Consider the following 18,898-nt stretch of genomic DNA (forward strand, 5'->3'; position numbering starts at 1 on the left):
TCTTCTCCCCGAGTTACTGTCTTCCGCCATTTTGGAGAGTACCTCAATGCATGAGCGCACTTTCCAATGAAAACGTTCAGGCACGCGTACGTCGTGGTACCCTCCAAAATTACAGAAGACAGTAACTCGGGGAGAAGAATTGTTAAATAAATTGTTATTTTTGTTTTCTTTGTGCTCAAAAAGTATTCACGTAGCTTCACTAAATTTAAGTTGAGCCACTGATGTCACATGGACTGTTTTACCGATGTCCTTACTACCTTTCTGGGTCTGGAACATTTCAGTTGCCTTGCTGTCTATGCAGAGAGCTCTCCAATGTCATCAATAATATCTTAATTTTGTTCCGAAGTTACGGGTTTGGAACAACATGAAGGTGAGTAATTAATGACAGGATTTTCATTTTGAGATGAACTAGCCCTTAAATCCAATGTAAACACAGCCATTTACTATGGTGCGTCCCCTTTAAGAAGTGCTGGGTGGAGCCGTACAGGAAGTGAAGTGTCAACGCCAAAACAGAGAGAGCCGCCGACCGCTGCTTTGATGAATCTACCTATTAATAATCATTACTGCCGTACACTGCTGCATAGTGAGCTCAAAATAGAGGTATGCCCAGTGTGCTTGTTTACCAAGTTCAAATTCTCCATATTTAATTGTAGAGATGCCAATAAACGACCAAAGAAGAGCCCTTTGCGCTCGTATTAGTCAAGTCAGACGTGGGGTGCTGCTGAGTGTTTATCCTAGCAACGGGTTTCCGTTACTTTCCGCTGGGTTCTTATTAACAATGAGCTCGCGCCTTGAAGAAATCATAAAGCGCGAGCTGAGCGACTCGTAGAAAGTTACTCAAAGTTTGGCAGCATTGTTTTATGGGGCGTGGGCTCGTGGAGTGTCCTGAACCCCAGAACACGTCCATGATGTTTCTCAGTGTTTTCTGCACGTAATATGTCTGTTATATCTGAACAGAAATGCTACATGAGGAACCTTGTTAGTTGTGCATTACTCCGAGACAGATCTCAGTTTCCACTCATGGGCACAGTTTTAGGCTAATAGTTAGTGTTGTTGAGTTTACCTGTTTTTTAACTGATAAGAATTGAAAAAAGTGATTTAATGAATGATGTGATGTATTACGATATGATTTTATAATGAAGGAATAAGAGTAATTTTAGCCAGAAAATATAATATATATAAATCGGTTGTATTATTGTAAACCCATTTGCTTTTATTATGTTTGTGGAATATTTTATTTATTTATTTTACAATATCTCAAAGTCTGATTCCTATGGAAGCTGTTTCTGTCACGGGTTCAAATAAATAAAAAAGTCAGAATTGTGAGATATTTATTCAAATTTGAGTTTCTCACGATTAGTCTCTTAATTCTGTGTTTATGTCTTGAATTTTTTACCTTTTTTCTCAGAATTCTGTTGACATCTCATTCTTTTTTTTCTGCCACACAATATAAAAAAAAAATGATTGTAACGTTTTATCTCACAATTCATACTTTTATTCGTTGAATTTTATATTTTGCAATTCTGAGTTTATACTGTATCTCACAATTCAGATTTTATTGCTCAAAATTAACTTTTTTTTCAAAATTGCAAGAAAAAAAATTGAGATACCACCTTATTTTTTTAGTTCAAGGCCTGGAAGAACATGATTTTTTTCATATTTGTTTCGATGTTTGATCTTTTCTAAAATATTTCATTGGCTGGCATATAGTACCTTCTCTTTAGTGTCATTGGTGACAATTGTACACTGTTAAGCATAAATTCTTTCAAAAATTAGTACCTGACATACAAATGGAAATCTACCAAAGGAAAAAAAAAAACATTGATCAAACAGTGTATGGACCTTGAAATAATCACGATGTTTAAATGTTGGGTCTTTGATTAAAATCCATCTTTACAGGAAACTATGGGTTTCTAAGCTGATTTTGATGAATTACAGTAGTATTAATGCTGCTAATCTCCTCAGACTCTGTTGCCATCTGCTGGTAAGCTGGAGACCTGAAGCACTGGCGTCATGGTGAAGGATGTTTCGAAAGGTCAAGAAGCGCCACAGCAGCAGCAGCTCCCAGAGCAGTGAGGTCAGCACTAAAAGCAAGGTTGGTTTACCAGCAGTCATTAAGTACATACGTCTTAAACAAATATAGGCTGAATTTCCATTTGCACATTTCTATGAGATATAGAAAGAATAGATTACATTGTAATTGGAATTCAGCCATTCTGTCTGCTGAGTTCTGTTTTCCACAAAGGTCACGAGAAACTCAAATCTCCCTTTATCCAGTCAGTAGATTCCAGTTTGGGAGGCCTGTCTAGGTCAAGCACAGTCGCCAGTCTTGATACAGACTCCACCAAGAGCTCAAGTTAGTCCTCACTGAAACATTAGAAACTCATGCGTGTACATTTGTGACCCTGACTAGTTCCTGACCTTGTTGAACCCTCAGGTAACGCCGTGTCTGACACCTGTGCTGAGTTCAGAGTCAAGTATGTGGGAGCCATCGAGAAGCTGCAGTTTGAGATGAGCAAAACCCTTCAGGAGCCTCTAGACTTGATCAACTACATCGATGCAGCTCAGGTAAGGATCTACAAAAGCAGACGATTAGATGTCACCCTCTGAAAAGAATAGCGCACCCAAAAAATGGACATTTGCTGAAAATGTACTCACCCTTAGGCCATACAAGATTTTTTTACACTGATTATAAAGCAGAAATTAAATAGTTATCATAATATTATGCATTGATTTTGAAATGGTATAAAAACTTTGGTTATATCTCATGCATTCACTTTAAAGCAAGATGGAAAACTGCCGTTTGTGCCTGGAGATGAGGAGATGATTCTGGGAGTGTCCAAGCATGGAGTTAAAGTGGCCTCATTGGACCAGTGTGTGAGTTCATTCACCTGACCCAGTGTCAACTTTTAGTGTTCGCATGAGAGATTTGGCTCTTTTTTTATACATCAAATATAGGAGCGTATGAAAGCATTTAGATTCGTAATCACAAAAGAATAATAATTCTGTGGAACTGAAGCAGAACATTACCCACTCATAATTTCACAGTGCTGTACACTGAAATAATGGCATGGCTGTGTTTCTCTCAGTATCTGATTTGCTATTGATTCCCTGTCTTCTCAGGATGTGCTTCACCGTCACCCGCTCTACCTGATTGTACGTATGCTTTGCTATGATGATGGTCTGGGTTCTGGAAAAAACCTGCTCGCCCTGAAGACCACAGATGTAGAGCAGCAGGAGTGCAGCATCTGGGTGTATCAGTGCAGCAGTGCGGTAAGACCTCAAGACAGGAAGCGTCAAGTATGATAGGCCTAGATATTGACAGCGTAGCAGAAAACAGTATTCAGTATTTCAGAATTTGTGTATTTGCTCTGAAATGGGGGATAAAGTAAATATATATATATATATATATATATATATATATATATATTTTTTTTTTTTTTATTAATTTTTTTAAATGGAGGAACCATTATTTAGACCAAAAGGCTATTTTAACCAATTTTATTTCAACTGATTAGGGTAAAAAAATAAAAAATCTAAAAGTAAAAAAAGTAGTAAAGTTGCATGTTTTTTAATCAAATTAATAAGGAATACTGATGTTAATATTCATCTATATACAACTTTTTATATTTATATACAATGACAATGCATTATTGACGTATTTTACTCCTTTATTTTGAATAAATTTATTTTAACTGAGTGATGATGAATTTTTCAGTCGGACATCTACTGAAACTGACTATTTTACATACGTATTACATATATTGTATGTCTTTTATATTGATATTTATACTATAAACATACCATATTATACACTCCACTACCTTTCAAATGTTTGGGTTTGGTAAGCTTATTTTTGTTTTTTTAAATAATTTTTTTATGCTCACTAAGGCATTTATTTTCTGAAAAATACAATAAACAGTAATATTGTGAAATATTACATTTGACATTTTTTACAAATTGAATATATTTTAAATTGTAACATTGCAGACTGGAGTAATGATGCTGAAAATTCAGCTTTGCCATCAATGTCACATGATCCTTCAGAAATCATATTATGTGTCCCTGGAACACAAAACCATAAGGGTCCGTTTTTCTCAACAATTTTGAGATTTATACATCATCTGAAAGCTGAATAAATAAAATAAAATAAATAGGACAATATTTGGAATCTGAGGGTGCAAAAAAAAATAAATTTGAGAAAATCGCCTTTAAAATTGTCCGAATAAAGTCCTAAGAAATGCATATTACTAATCAAAAATTAAGTTTTGATATATTTGCAGTAGGAAATTTACAAAATATCTTCATGGCACGTGATCTTTACTTAATATCCTAATGATTTTTGGTTTAAAAGAAAAATAATTTTGAAGAAGAGTCATTTTGACCCAATACAATGTACTGTTGGCTATTGCTACAAATATACCTGTGATACTTGTGACTGGTTTTGTGGTCCACTGTCACATATGCTAATTCGGGGCTCGAAACATTTGTTATTATTATGAATGTTGAAAAAGTTGTGCTGCTTAATATTTTTGTGAAAAACAGCATTTATTTCAAATAGAAATCTTACGTAACATGTTATTGCTTTCACTTTTTTTTATCAATTTAGCACATCCTTTCTGAATACAAGTATTAATTTTGTTCAAAAACTGACCCAAACTTTTGAATTGCAGTGTGTATAGAAGACTCCACCTGTCTTTGTTCATCTGTGCTGTTCTGTAAATGTAACACAGGATTTGTGCTCTACAGGAACAAGCCCAGGCCATCTGTAAAGTACTGTCCACCTCCTTCGACTGTGCCCTGGCCTCAGAGAAGTCCTGAGATCTGTTTGGGAGTGTTCCTGTTCTTCCACCCTCACTCATTCCTTCAGGAGGAGGAGAAGGTGCCCTTTTTAAAAGCATCTGACAGAAATGCTGGAATCTGTCTCACTTTGATAAATGGTAATACAGCTGATCGCTCTTTGTTCAGCACCAAAGGGCAGCCATCTCGACCACGTTTACACCATATACATTAGTCCCATCATCCTCTTCTCTTAACAGACCCACCACAACCCAAAAGGCCAGTTTGAGCTGCGTCTATTTTTGTAACCTAATTTAATCTTATTTAATGTAAATATACAGTAACCTCAGAGCACATTTCCCACTATGGGCCAGTGAATCTGGGATTTGTTAGGCTCTAGTGGGATTTGTGTAAACCGTGGTACTTTAATGTCAGTGTGAACACAAAGATGCTGTAAAACCCAAACCCTTTGCATCCTTTATATGTTCATGCCCCTCTTTTGTCGTCCTCCAGGTGGGATCAGTTGATACGGTACAATAAATTAATGCGAACGTAATGCATTTTCCCCTTGTTTCCACTAGATGTCAGTGCTTTCCTGTTAATAATATCCTGTTTAATAACAACAAAAATGGCACATTTTGCTTAAACTACCCAAATAATACAACACATGATCAAGAAATTCATTTTGTAGGTTTTTAATTCCAGTTTTCCCATTTATTTGTACATATATGCATATTTATATATTAGCATCAATGACGTTTATGGTAAACGGGTGAATAGAGGTTGTTTTCATCTTAGTTAAAAGTGTACTGTAACAGTCTTATCTAACAATACATCAAAACATTCAGTTTAGCTTTCTGTTTACAATTAAATATGCACAAAGCAAAGTCTACATTTATCTACAATCACAGCTGGCCAGGTGCCGACCGTATACAGTGAGCTGAACACATCCCAGCACTGCCTGAGTTACAGGCCACTCTGGTCCGAGCTCAATCAAGACTAACATGACTGTAATTAAACGTTACATAACAGACTCTATTAAGTTGCTCTGCAACCACATCAAACACTCATGACACAAAACGCTCTGCTGCATTACTCCTGCACACAAAGATGGATGAGCATTTCAAAGCTTTAGAAAGGATTAAGAGAAGTGTTGCGAGGGAAAATGAAAATGTTAATTTCCTCTGGAATACAATTAGAGAGATGCAGAGTTATTACTGGTGCAGGGAACGCCCATCTGGCCAACCAAAGCTGGGAGACTCTGGGAACATCCTGCTGGTTGGTGGAAATGCATCATTTGTATCTCAACCTGACACCTTGGAATCTGTTATAAATGACTAGGTTTTGGAGATCTCGAAGTAAAAACACTATGCAATGTTACGGTTTTGAAAGGGACACTGAAGAAAGGGAAGAGCATCTTAAAAGGATAGTTCACCCAAAAATGAAAATGCTGTCATTTGCTTACCTTCATATTTCAAACCTTTTTTTATCTTCCACAGAACCGACCTGGATGAATATTTAAAAATGTCTAGGGTGCGTTTTCCAATAATGACAACAAACCTGTCAAGTTCTAAAAAAGACAAGAACGATATTGTACATTTTTGAGCTAAACTGTTAAGTTCCCAGAACCCATATGTTGGGACTAAAACACCATATGGGTAAAAATGTTATTCACTCAATAAGACCCTCTGACCACAAGTCTCATGCAAACTTGCATTTGGACATGTGCCAAGCTTAACATCATTTGTTTATCAAGTTTGGTTCTCATAAAACTGGCTTGGCATGTCTTGACACAGCATATTTAATCTGAATGGGATATGAGAACCACAGATGATTTTCAGTGACTAACAATTTAAATGTAAATTCTGTCCTTTACTCTCCCTCATTCCAAACCAGTATGACTTTATTTGAAACACAAAATGAGATTATTTTTCAAAATAAGTTATTTTCATAGGCTCCAATATTGTTTGGTTCCCACATTCTTCAAAATACATTTTGTGTTCCACAGAATAAATAACTCATACAGGTTTAGAATGACACGAAAGTGATGAAATTGTCTTTTTTGGGAGGGAGGGAGGGAGGGGAGGGGGGGCTGAAGGAACACTGAAGGAAGGTCTGCAAAAGATCGTTCAAATCAATAAGAGCATCTAAATCAAGAACACAGAAGGACAGCTCCGAATTATAAATATCTATACAGAAATAAACCTCCTTGATGCTCTGTTGCTCTCTCTGGAGGCCACAGAATGCAGACTGTCATGCCGCTCAAATCTCCCAGCAGGCACAGGGTCAAGATTACTTTTCATTCAGTCTCCACGTCCCATGTCCCTCAGCCAGCACAAAGCACTCTTGTGTCTGTCCGATTCTCTGTCTCTCTCCTCCACAGTGCACTTGAGATATTTCCCATGTGTGAGCGATGGGAGGCCTATTTATACACTCAGCACTGGGGCAGGCGGCTCTCGTAGCATATTCCTGGTTTAGCACCGTTGACGAAGCTCTTTTCCAACAGAGTCCTCAAAAGTCAGTGATTCTCTGAATATCCTTCTGTCTTTCCTTGCCAATCATGGAATGTGGGCAAATAAGACCATATTCACAGATCTGTGTACTTCAAAAACATATGTATGCTGTAGAGCCGTCTATCTAAAAGGAATAAGGATGCCAATGATCTCAGAGTAAAACCTTCATTTTGGTGACATTTGTCATTAGAATTGTGGTCATGATAAATTAGGTTAAAAGTGCATTTATTGAATCATATCTGATCCACAAACCAAAAACAAAAAGCCTAGAAAGCAGTTATATTCCCGAGTCGCTCAAGCCAGGTGAGAGCCAGGGATTTTAGAAGCTCAGTGAAGACACAAGCCTCACGACAAAGGGGACGACGACGATGATGATGATCAGTGAGGCTACACAGAAGCAGAGAAGTGCCGTCGTCGGTCCAACTCAGTGTCTATGATCTCTGAACTTCAGTCCATGATGAACTGCACAAATGTGACAGGAAACGCTCCTCTTCTCATTGGCTCTCCCTCAATGTGACCCAGCTACAAAACAATCAGGAGAAAGTATGTTAGAAATGTTCCTCAAACTCAGCGCCAATTTATATTTATAAATAAGCAAAATAGACTAGTAAAATTACAAAAAAATATGACAAAGATCAAAAATTAAATTTTAATATAATAAAAAATGCAATAAAAAATAATAAATAGTGTATAAACGATAAGTATATAAATAATACTAAAATAACACTGAATTTAACTTATAAAAACATTGTTTTTTTACACGCTCACATTTACCATCTCTATTCAATTCTTAGTGGAAGCTTAGTCTCCATAAAATAAAACTCAACTCAAATCTATTTATCAACACTTGTCAAATATGAAATCAGGACCAGTGGCGATAGCCTTGTTGGCAGTGCACCATTGCGTTACAGGCATCCCAAGTTCGAATCCCGGCTCGAGGATTCCGCCCCCTGTCTCTCTCCCACTTGGCTTCCTGTCATCCCTACACTGTCCTATCATAACAGCAAAAATATTTTTTTTTACAACAGAATTCTTAACAACTGTCAAAAAAACTGAAATAGAAATGCAGCTTGAACCCACTGAAGCATGTAAATAGCACAGGAACACAGATTTGGGGATTTGGCTGTGCCACCGATGAGCCTCTGTGGAGAATGAATGACTAAAACACAGCCAGTGGAAATGAAGGTAATTTGGTGGAAAACAAGCAGCTGGTCTGTACTCAGCCAGAGACACTGAACCCTCACTGAGTTTACTTATTAACAACCAGCCAGTCACAAGAAGGGAAATATGGTCAACTAAATTTTCCTCTCAGGTTCCCTCGCTCCTTATATTTGAAAGTGAAGTGTGCGTCATCAACACAGCTGAAGTGAGGTCAGGACACTCACCCACCACTCCTGGTCCTCCTCACCATCCACCACGATCACCTCTCCCTCAGAGAACGTCAGCTCATCTGGGTTATCAGCTACACAGTTATACATGGCCTTCACACGCTTCGGCCTCTGTTACCACACACCGATCCGGTATGGAAACAAGAACATGTCAGTTAGTGTCAAATACATGCTAAATGTGCTTCATTTGATCATATTTGGATCAGTGGCCTAGCGCAAATCTGTTCCAGGCTCCATAGGAACCCATTAAAATAGTGTCCATCTATTTTTAACGTAGCTAACATCGACAGCTTCGTGTATTCTACACACACTTATACTTTGAGGAGTGAAGTACTGAAAAATGACGGTCATTACGACACTGAAATGATGGTGCTATGGAGCCATGTGCTTTTTAAAAATATTTCAATAGGTTTAGATTATCAGTTTAGAATATACGCTAATTTGTCTAGAAACACGGGAGACCGGAAAATGCAAAGCAACCTTCCGCTTAAGAGTCAGGTGTGACTTCATTGTTCAGGAAAAACATCTATATAGCGGTTTAATTTACTCCCTTAATTTCTCTTGTGGCCTAAACATTAAAAAAAACAACCGTTTAACACAAAATACAGTTCCTCTCATTTTTGTCAAAGTCGGTGCTTGAAATAAAGTTGCTCTTAATTTTCAATGATGACTGCAGTGTTCATTTTAATTATAGGCCTGTAATTCATTGTATAATAAACCTGTTTTGAAAGACCTTTTTAAAAAAAAAAAATCATTGAGAAGCAAGCTAATAGCCTAATCTTTTATTATCCTCACAGTGTGTCATGCCACCGTTTAGTATAAGCTATGAAATTATTACGGGGCAAATTAATAATAAAAGTAACCTAATAATAACAATATTAAGAGCGTAACATGCCTACATTAATTGGAAATGCCAAATGCTCTTAAATTTGCCAGTATTTGATGCTTTTGATAATATCTGGCTATCATTGATACATGATCAACGTTTTTCGACGCAACCTGACACAGAGAGGTTATCGCGGGGCCCCTCCACAGTGCGTGCCCTGTGTGCCCGTCCGCTACGCCACTGATTTGGATGCCATAATGGATGATTCCTTCAAGAACTGACTAGATTCACTATTCGTTTTGTGGCTGAACATACCAGGTAAGTTTTCCTGGGCATGTGTGTAGCAGGCAGAGTTTGGCCAGCGGTGTTTTGGGGGCCTCCGGGAACTTCTTTAGCTGTTCCACAAAAACAGGAAGTGACATCACAATTAGCTTTGCATTAATCACAACAACAATGGCCGCTAGGCTTTTATTAAAGCAACATCAACTTACAGTCAACATGGTTTCTCTGACATCTACCTGGTCTCTCGATGGATCCGGAGCGCATCAGTGTGCTTTTACTGAAGGTTTTGTCCGTGCTGCAACCAACAAGAACAGATGTGAGTATTGTGTAGGTTTCTGGCTACGATATTTCGACTCGGGTCATGCTGGTAACACCATTAGTAATCTGAGTGCCCTACTTGTCTGGTCCTCTGGCACTGTGTGCGTGAATGAGGACTTGAATAGGAATTAATGACCTGGTAAAGCAGCATTTCCCTACAGGCGTTTTCCACCTCTGTGTTCAGATAAGGACACACTCACCTTTTACTGGAGTCAGACTCGCCAAACACAGAAAGTTCTATGCAAGGACTAGCAGCTAATAGCGGCTATTGTTTTTTTAGGGCAGAACCGTCAGAGTGAATATGTACACACGTGTGTTCATGTGGTCACGGGTTGTTTAGTATTCTGACCTTGTAGCCCGGTTGATGTTCTGACCAGGAGGCCCCTGTCCGGGTTTGGGTTGTATCGTCATGGTCTCCATCATACTGCCAGTTTTAGACGCAGGATGGGGAGCTCCGCTGGGCACAAGAACTGCACAGAAATCATCAAATAGCTGCATTAAAGATCCTCACAACTACTAAAACAAGAAATTTCACAGACGTTTCAATATTTTTGTGCAACATTATTGGTACCAGGATGCCCACACCTGAATTTCCTTGACCTTTCAGTCTTTCTTCATTTCTGGATAAAGACTTAAAAAAAAGTATTTTTGTATGTTTAATTAATTACAAATAAAATAAATACTTTTAATAACAATATTATTTTTAATAATAATAATAATAATAATAATATGTATACATTATACATTAAAAAAAAGTATATATATATATATATATATATATATATATATATATATATATATATATATATATATATATATATATATATATATATATATATATATATATATATATATATATATATATATAAATATAAATAAAACATGTGACCCTGGACCACAAAACCAGTTTCAAGTGTAAGGGCAGTCGTGGAGTGAATAACCAACACTCTCTCCACCCTCAATACCATGACTGAGGTGAGACCTTTGAGCAAGGCACCGAACCCCCAACTGCTCCCCGGGCGCCGCAGCAATGGCTGCCCACTGCTCCGGGTGTATGTTCACTACTGTGTGTATACTTGGATAGGTTAAATGAAGAGCACAAATTCCGAGTATGGGTCACCATACTTGGCCACACACCACTTCCCCTTCCCCCTTCCCCAATTGTTTCGAAATTGAGACTTATACAACATCTGAAAGCTGAATAAATAAGCTTTCCATTGATGTATGGTTTGTTATGATAGGACAATATTCGGCCAAGATACAACTTTTTGAAAATCTGGAATCTGAGGGTGCAAAAAAAAAAAACAAAAAAAAATCTAAATATTGAGAAAATAACCTTTAAAGTCCAAATTAAGTTCTTAGCAATGCATATTACTAACCAAAAATGAAGTTTTGATATATTTACAGTAGGAAATTTACAAAATATCTTCATGGAACATTATCTTTACTTAATATCCTAATGATTTCTGGCATGAAAAAATCAATAATTTTGACCCATAAATGTATTTTTGGCTATTGCTACAAATATACCCCAGCAACTTCAGACTAGTTTTGTGGTCCAGGGTCACATTGAAACTGATTTTGAACACATTTTGTTTTTAAAATATGTATATTTTTATTATTAATAATAAATACTTAGCCTTTGTTTTGTTTGGTCTGTGTTGTTTTTAAATGCTGAGAACATGTATGTTTTATTTTGATGCTTTGTTTTCAAATAAGAAAACCCAATAAAGTATATACTTTAATAAAAAATACCATCATTATCATAATTATATTATTGTTAATTTTAATATTTTATGAAATTCTATTTCTTTTATAGGGAAACTATCATTCCTATATTTCTTGATATTTCTAGTTTTCCCCTTTTTTGGCCAATCTAATCAAAACATGGTTGATACATATAAAACAAATTAAAGATACTGATATTATTGTCGGCTTTAATAGTTTTTATACAGTTGATTAATAGCTGAATAAATATCATAGCACTGAGCATAACTAGAATAATTGATATTCACTGTATAGAACATTTAAAATATAAAATACATTTAAAATATACTGATATTAAATATGCTTGTTTACGGTGTCCGAGAGAGCTCAACGCGCTGCAAATAGAAAAAACACCTGCAAATAAAGAAAACAACTTCCTCGATTTTACAACGCACATGCTGCAAATGCTCACAACACAACCAAACAAAGAAACGCACTGCAAATAAAATTATTTTGGTTGTGAACATTTGCACCACCTGCTGTCAAACTGATGAAGATGTTTTCTTGATTTGCTGGTGCTTTTTCTATTTGCATGTGTTTTCTGAAGTTGCAGCGCGTTGAGCTCTCTCGGACACCGTACTTGTTGGCTCTTTTTTTTTAACATCATGATATTTCAAAGTTTTTGATCCTGAATTGCAAAAACAAAAAGACACATTAGATCATCTACTGATCTGTAATCCTTTAACAGACATAAAATGAATGAAAGACAGTGTATGACAGTGCAATAAATGAAAGAGTGCACTCGTCTTGAATTTTTTTGGGGGAAATCAGGCATGGGTCATTAACAGCCTTTCAGCAGACCAGAATTTCTGCACCTGCCATTGGTTCATGAATATTAATATTAAAGTGAACGGACAGTTAAGTATGGTGAATTCGCAAAAGACAAAAATTTTATTAATATTCATGCGGTAAGATGCTGTCATGTCATGACATTACAAAAAGCTGATCCAGGATCAATCAAACAACAATCCGGCCTTAATCTAAATCCAAACACAAAGCGCCATGTGAAACTGAATCACTGGCCTGGAGCAAAGCTTCACCCACTCATTCATTTATAGCCAACTCACGGGAAGTGGATGTGCCCCGTAAGGGGGGCGCTGGAGGATGCATGTTGGGGGGGTCAGAGGAAGATCGCTGCCTGCCGGTCAGGTCTAGGGAGCCAGGTTTCCAACCGGGAGAACCCTGAGCCATTCCAGCAAGACCAGACGGCTGAACTGTGGGAAGGAGAGGAGAAGAAAGAGCGACTACATGTCAGATTCAAAGAGAGTGACTTCAGAATGGTCTACAGGACAGCGCTTTTGTTTACTAGATGACGAGAAAGCTCTGCTATGTCTCTTTTTCTGGACCTTGGAGCTGCTCCAGACCAGCAGAGCTCCATTATGCACCTAATTTCATTAGTGTCTTAAGAATGCAGGTCATTGTGAAGTCTAAGGTTTGAGTGAAAAGATCTATGGGACTCTGTTCACAGTCCCAACAGAGAGAAAAACATCTTGTTCTAATACAGCAATCAGGTCTTTTTAATCCGAGTTCAACTCTGACGGACAAAGTCTCTAGCTTATGTCATCTTAACAGACCTGTAAGGCCTTCTAAACAGTCCTGAGAGCATTTGCACGTGACACCTGCTGCTCAGAGCAGCTCCCTGTCCAGAGACTCTGGGAGTGCTCATATAGGTCAGCATCTTCACACGGCCGTTGCCATGGAGCTCTACAGTGGAACTGAGTGAGGATTCAAGAACAGGTCAAATGAGATTTCTGCCATTTTGAGACCTGACATCTGTGAGGCTAAAATTACAGCAGCATATTGTGGCCTGAATGATAAGCATACAGGGTCAAACAGCCTTATTAACTTTATGCATTTATGTATGTAAGTACTGGAGTTCAAATTTATGCTGGGCATTTTGCATATATTTTATATTTTAATATATACTTTTATATTAATTAATAATTATATTTATTTTTATGCCATCCATTTGGTTACAGTGTTTGGATTTTCCTGTTTTATTTTTTTGTATCATTAATGTAATGTAACTTCTATTTCTGCCCTCAGCCCTTAATCATTGTTTTTCCTTTCATCGTGAGCTGAATGAAATATGCAGTACCTAAATTTCGGGGTGGCAGAGGTGGAGCGGAGGTGGACAGGGCGACCGGTGAGTTGGTGTTAATGATGGTTCCATAGGTCTCGTTGTTGACCAGATTGGGCACAAACCGCTGCTTGTCTTTGACCATGTCTCGTGCGTCTCGTGCCAGGCTGGCCGGACTGGGCTGAAAGGAATTACTGCCCGGTGTGTAGCAGCTGATGGGCCTCTCGTCCCGCCGGTGAGGACTGGACTATAGACACAATGTAAACACACTGAATATTCACATCAAATATTTGCAGCGATTTTGCAGGCCATACAAAAAAAAATCATTATTGAGATTATTATAATGCACTATTTATTTGGTCAGTCGCAAAAATCACTGAATCACTGCATTTTGAACCAACGAATCAGTTCAAATGGTCCAAATGAAAAGACTAGAAACTATACATTTTGCGGTAGCACTTTATTTTACAGCCACATACTATGTACTTATTATAGTAATTACAATAACTAGGTACTAACCCTGAACCTAACCCTAGCCCATAGTTACATTATATTACCAGTACTTTCTTAGGTAAGTGCATGTAATACACGCACTGTAATATAAAGTGCAAACCATTTCACTTTATATCTTTAAATATTTTTTGGTTTTATTTTCATTTGAATTTGAAGTATAAATTAAATCCACATTCAAAAAAAAAAAAAAAACATGATTAAAAACTGATTTGTTTACATTCCTCAAATATTGCTCTATATTTCAATCTCTTATTAGTGTATATAAATGAAAATAATAAAATATAATACTTTCTTGTGTTCATTAACCCAAAAACAATTTTGAAAAGATTCCATGATTATTTTTAACTTGTTTTTTTTTACTATATTTTTAATCCACCCTGCTACAATAACCGTTTAATCTAAAAAGTTATTATGTATTAAATATTACTAAATATCTACACACACTAAATTAAGCATAATCTATTAGTAAATATCTACATATTTTATTAAATATCTACACACACAGTAGTCATAAGGCATGATCTAATGCAACAAAGACATTTGATTCTCTGAAGTCTCTGAGTTCTTCCTCACCTTCTCATCCAGATCTTCATCACTCTCATCCAGGTCTTCATGCTGAAGTCTCCACTCGTACTCCACATGCACATGAGCGTTGAACTTCCCTGCAAGTGCCTGGTTCAGCTAACAGACCGACATATATCATATTAAACCAACAGTTCTTAGCAGCTAGGCCAGTTGTCGCTCATATTAATCCACAAGGATGCTGTATATATGATATGACGGCTCACCAGTTCCTCACACTGCAGGTGTTTGAGTCTTCTGGCGATGTCAAGTGGCGTCTCTCCAGCCTCATTAGCTAAACGCACACAGAAACAAAATGCATTGATATGATACATTTTATAAGCCTGGAAAGATAAGAACGTCCTTCGCATTTTCCCACCATATTCTGTACTTTTGGCTTCCTTTATTGGATTTTATTTTATTTTACAGACAAGACAAAGCCAAGTCTATCCAGACAGCATGCTCACAATAGACGCTGGCAGGGATCTGAGAGAGGAGATTCCCTGGCACAGATTCACCTTCCCACATACAACCACTAGGCCACATATGGCTGTGTTATCTTTACTTCCCATTGTTGGTGGACAGATTTTTAATAACAGGACAACAACAGAATTACAAACCCTCTCCAATCACCAAACGATTCTCCCAGCAGTCAAAATAAGAACATGGAGTGAGAACATCCACCAGACAAAACAAGGAGTCTCAGAATCCTTAAAGACATCATGAAAAGGATCCTGTCGAAATGACACACCCAAACTTCCTGTTTCAACAGGAATTCATTTGCTGCATACCGATGTCAATAGAGGCTTTTCCTCTCAGCAGCAGTTTGAGACACTCGCTGTTGTCTGTCAGGCAGCAGTAATGCAGCGCTGTGCTTCCTTTAGCCGTTTGTTTATCCAGGTTTAAACTGCGGGGAGAAACAAACACAATTTTGCCTATTTAGAAAACACTCGATCTCAATTTTCCATTCCAGCCACAGCTCTGTAACCTTCAAAACCACTTTTAAATAGGTCTGGTCAAAAAAGCCGTTCATTCAGATTTAGTTGTGGGGGAGCATCGGTCAGCAAACAAGGGAAATAAACTTGGGAAAGGTGTTTTCCACCCTCCGCTCGGCTGTCTGGGTCTTGCCTGTTCTGGGTGAGGAAGTCGACGATGTGAAGGGAGGTTCTGTCCACCAGTCTCACGGCCAGATGAAGGGCTGTCTCACCTTGTTCCTAACACAGCAAACCAAAAAGAAACAAACAAACAAACAAACATGACATGTTTAGACTGTTACTGTTTGGGTTTGTACATAAGAGCTCCTCATGTTTGAACTGACCATGATATTTTGGACATATTGTATGTGGATTAACCATGAGTACACAACACCAGTAACCTTTCTCAGAAATGTTGTCTGTTCAGTTTGATACAATGTCATGTATTCATGTGAAACTAAAATATTTATTACACTCGAAAGCACAAATTTTCTGCACAAAAAAATACTGATATTATGGTAACCAAAGTTTTCTATGAAATATCACAGTAATGATTAATTCATAAATAAATAAGGGATCGGATTCAAACAGTGTTTTTTTATTATTTTTATTATTATTTACATTTACCATAAAACCACAGGAAAATATATACTGTATATATATCTTCTTTCCTTGTGGTTTATATATAAAGTTAATGTGGATTTAATTTTTTACTTTTAAGTGATGTTCAAATAAAAATAAATTATTATTATTAAAAAAAAATCATTATTTATTTTTATAAATATATTACTTATAATTACAGTCAGGTCCATAAATATTGGGACATGGACACAATTCTAACATTTTTGGCTCTATACACCATCACAATGGATTTCAAATGAAACGAACAAGATGTGCTTTAACTGCAGACTGTCAGCTTTAATTTGAGGGTATTTACATCCAAATCAGGTGAACGGTGTAGGAATTACAACAGTTTGCATATGTGCCTCCCACTTGTTAAGGGACCAAAAGTAATGGGACAGAATAATAATCATAAATCAAACTTTCACTTTTTAATACTTGGTTGCAAATCCTTTGCAGTCAATTACAGCCTTAAGTCTGGAACGCATAGACATCACCAGACGCTGGGTTTCATCCCTGGTGATGCTCTGCCAGGCCTCTACTGCAACCGTCTTCAGTTCCTGCTTGTTCTTGGGGCATTTTCCCTTCAGTTTTGTCTTCAGCAAGTGAAATGCATGCTCAATCGGATTCAGGTCAGGTGATTGACTTGGCCTTTGCATAACAGTCCACTTCTTTCCCTTCAAAAACTCTTTGGTTGCTTTTGCAGTATGCTTTGGGTCATTGTCCATCTGCACTGTGAAGCGCCGTCCAGGCATACATGCCCACGCCATGACACTACCACCACCATGCTTCACTGATGAGGTGGTATGCTTAGGATCATGAGCAGTTCCTTTCCTTCTCCATACTCTTCTCTTCCCATCACTCTGCTACAAGTTGATCTTGGTCTCATCTGTCCATAGGATGTTGTTCCAGAACTGTGAAGGCTTTTTTAGATGTCGTTTGGCAAACTCTAATCTGGCCTTCCTGTTTTTGAGGCTCACCAATGGTTTACATCTTGTGGTGAACCCTCTGTATTCACTCTGGTGAAGTCTTCTCTTGATTGTTGACTTTGACACACATACACCTACCTCCTGGAGAGTGTTCTTGATCTGGTTGTGAAGGGTGTTTTCTTCACCAGGGAAAGAATTTTTCGGTCATCCACCACAGTTGTTTTCCGTGGTCTTCCGGGTCTTTTGGTGTTGCTGAGCTCAACGGTGCGTTCCTTCTTTTTAAGAATGTTCCAAACAGTTGTTTTGGCCACGCCTAATGTTTTTGCTATCTCTCTGATGAGTTTGTTTTGTTTTTTCAGCCTAATGATGGCTTGCTTCACTGATAGTGACAGCTCTTTGGATCTCATCTTGACAGTTGACAGCAACAGATTCCAAATGCAAATAGCACACTTGAAATGAACTCTGGACCTTTTATCTGCTCATTGTAATTGGGATAATGAGGGAATAACACACACCTGGCCATGGAACAGCTGAGAAGCCAATTGTCCCATTACTTTTGGTCCCTTAACAAGTGGGAGGCACATATGCAAATTGTTGTAATTCCTACACCGTTCACCTGATTTGGATGTAAATACCCTCAAATTAAAGCTGACAGTCTGCAGTTAAAGCACATCTTGTTCATTTCATTGAAATCCATTGTGGTGGTGTATAGAGCCAAAAATGTTAGAATTGTGTCGATGTCACAATATTTATGGACCTGACTGTATATAATACATGTATTATTTTTTATTTATGAAGGTCAAATAAAAATAAATAATTTATTGTTGTGTTTTTAATAATAATAATAATAATAATAATTATTATTATTTTTTATTTTTTTTAACATCACATTTACATTTAGTCATTTGGCAGACGCTTTTATCCAAAGCGACTTACAATTGGGAATACAAAAAGTGATTCATCTTGAAGAGGCAATCAGACAGAGGAAGTGCTCGTAACACAAGTACAACTACAAATTAAATCCACAGCTGAATAACTCTCATCCAATCCAAGTTGAGAAGGGAAAAACACTCACATGGCCATTGGCCAGAGGAATGGGCTCCATTAGGTCCACACCCTCAGCATAGACCTGGATGAGAGAGAAAATGTCCCGGGCCTTCACAGCGTCACAGAGCGTGTGCAGTTTGGACAGCACGTCTGGACACTTCTTACGAGCAAAGCGCTTCTCCGTGTATTTAGCCATGATGAAGTCTTTCCTCGCCTGCCTGTGCCATTACAGGGAATTAAATAAGTACAACGATACAATATAATTTTGTAAAATGATATAAGGTGATGACAAATCTTGGC

At 37.5% G+C, this 18,898-nt stretch overlaps 2 protein-coding genes across 3 annotated transcripts in view; one reads left to right on the forward strand and one right to left on the reverse strand.

Annotated features, from left to right (window-relative positions):
* Positions 1–475: 475 nt before the first annotated feature.
* On the forward strand, positions 476–5,663 carry LOC306850270 (integrin beta-1-binding protein 1-like). 2 transcript variants are annotated; one of them, XM_079385811.1, is made up of 7 exons: positions 476–600; positions 1,966–2,095; positions 2,278–2,356; positions 2,438–2,568; positions 2,785–2,877; positions 3,124–3,273; positions 4,750–5,663. In XM_079385811.1, exons 2-7 carry the CDS (start codon positions 2,024–2,026, stop codon positions 4,819–4,821), a joined length of 597 nt encoding a protein of 198 aa, XP_079241937.1. In that variant the 5' UTR covers positions 476–600; positions 1,966–2,023; the 3' UTR covers positions 4,822–5,663. The 2 variants fall into 2 exon arrangements, with proteins under 2 accessions (XP_079241937.1, XP_079241936.1); XM_079385810.1 differs by having other exon boundaries at positions 2,414–2,568; positions 4,750–5,456.
* Positions 5,467–18,898, reverse strand: part of LOC306850267 (arf-GAP with SH3 domain, ANK repeat and PH domain-containing protein 2-like) — a 59,432-nt gene continuing 46,000 nt past the window's right edge. The window contains exons 17-28 of the mRNA XM_079385804.1: positions 18,627–18,816; positions 16,156–16,241; positions 15,819–15,934; positions 15,255–15,322; positions 15,040–15,147; positions 13,972–14,200; positions 12,941–13,087; positions 10,456–10,576; positions 9,998–10,083; positions 9,822–9,901; positions 8,678–8,791; positions 5,467–7,814 (exon numbers count right to left, since the gene is read on the reverse strand). Of these exons, the coding sequence (XP_079241930.1) occupies positions 7,740–7,814; positions 8,678–8,791; positions 9,822–9,901; positions 9,998–10,083; positions 10,456–10,576; positions 12,941–13,087; positions 13,972–14,200; positions 15,040–15,147; positions 15,255–15,322; positions 15,819–15,934; positions 16,156–16,241; positions 18,627–18,816 (1,420 nt within the window). The 3' untranslated portion in view covers positions 5,467–7,739. The remainder of the gene's footprint in view (positions 7,815–8,677; positions 8,792–9,821; positions 9,902–9,997; positions 10,084–10,455; positions 10,577–12,940; positions 13,088–13,971; positions 14,201–15,039; positions 15,148–15,254; positions 15,323–15,818; positions 15,935–16,155; positions 16,242–18,626; positions 18,817–18,898) is intronic.

The sequence above is a fragment of the Barbus barbus genome (genome assembly GCF_936440315.1).
Source record: "Barbus barbus genome assembly, chromosome: 30".
Lineage (NCBI taxonomy): Eukaryota > Metazoa > Chordata > Actinopteri > Cypriniformes > Cyprinidae > Barbus > Barbus barbus.

Coding starts and splice junctions, on each gene's coding strand:
- LOC306850270 (XM_079385810.1), top strand. CDS start 2,024: ATGTTTCGAAAGGTCAAGAAGCGCCACAGCAGCAGCAGCTCCCAGAGC. Junction 2,878..3,123: donor TGGCCTCATTGGACCAGTGT/GTGAGTTCATTC, acceptor CTGTCTTCTCAG/GATGTGCTTCACCGTCACCC. Junction 3,274..4,749: donor TGTATCAGTGCAGCAGTGCG/GTAAGACCTCAA, acceptor TGTGCTCTACAG/GAACAAGCCCAGGCCATCTG.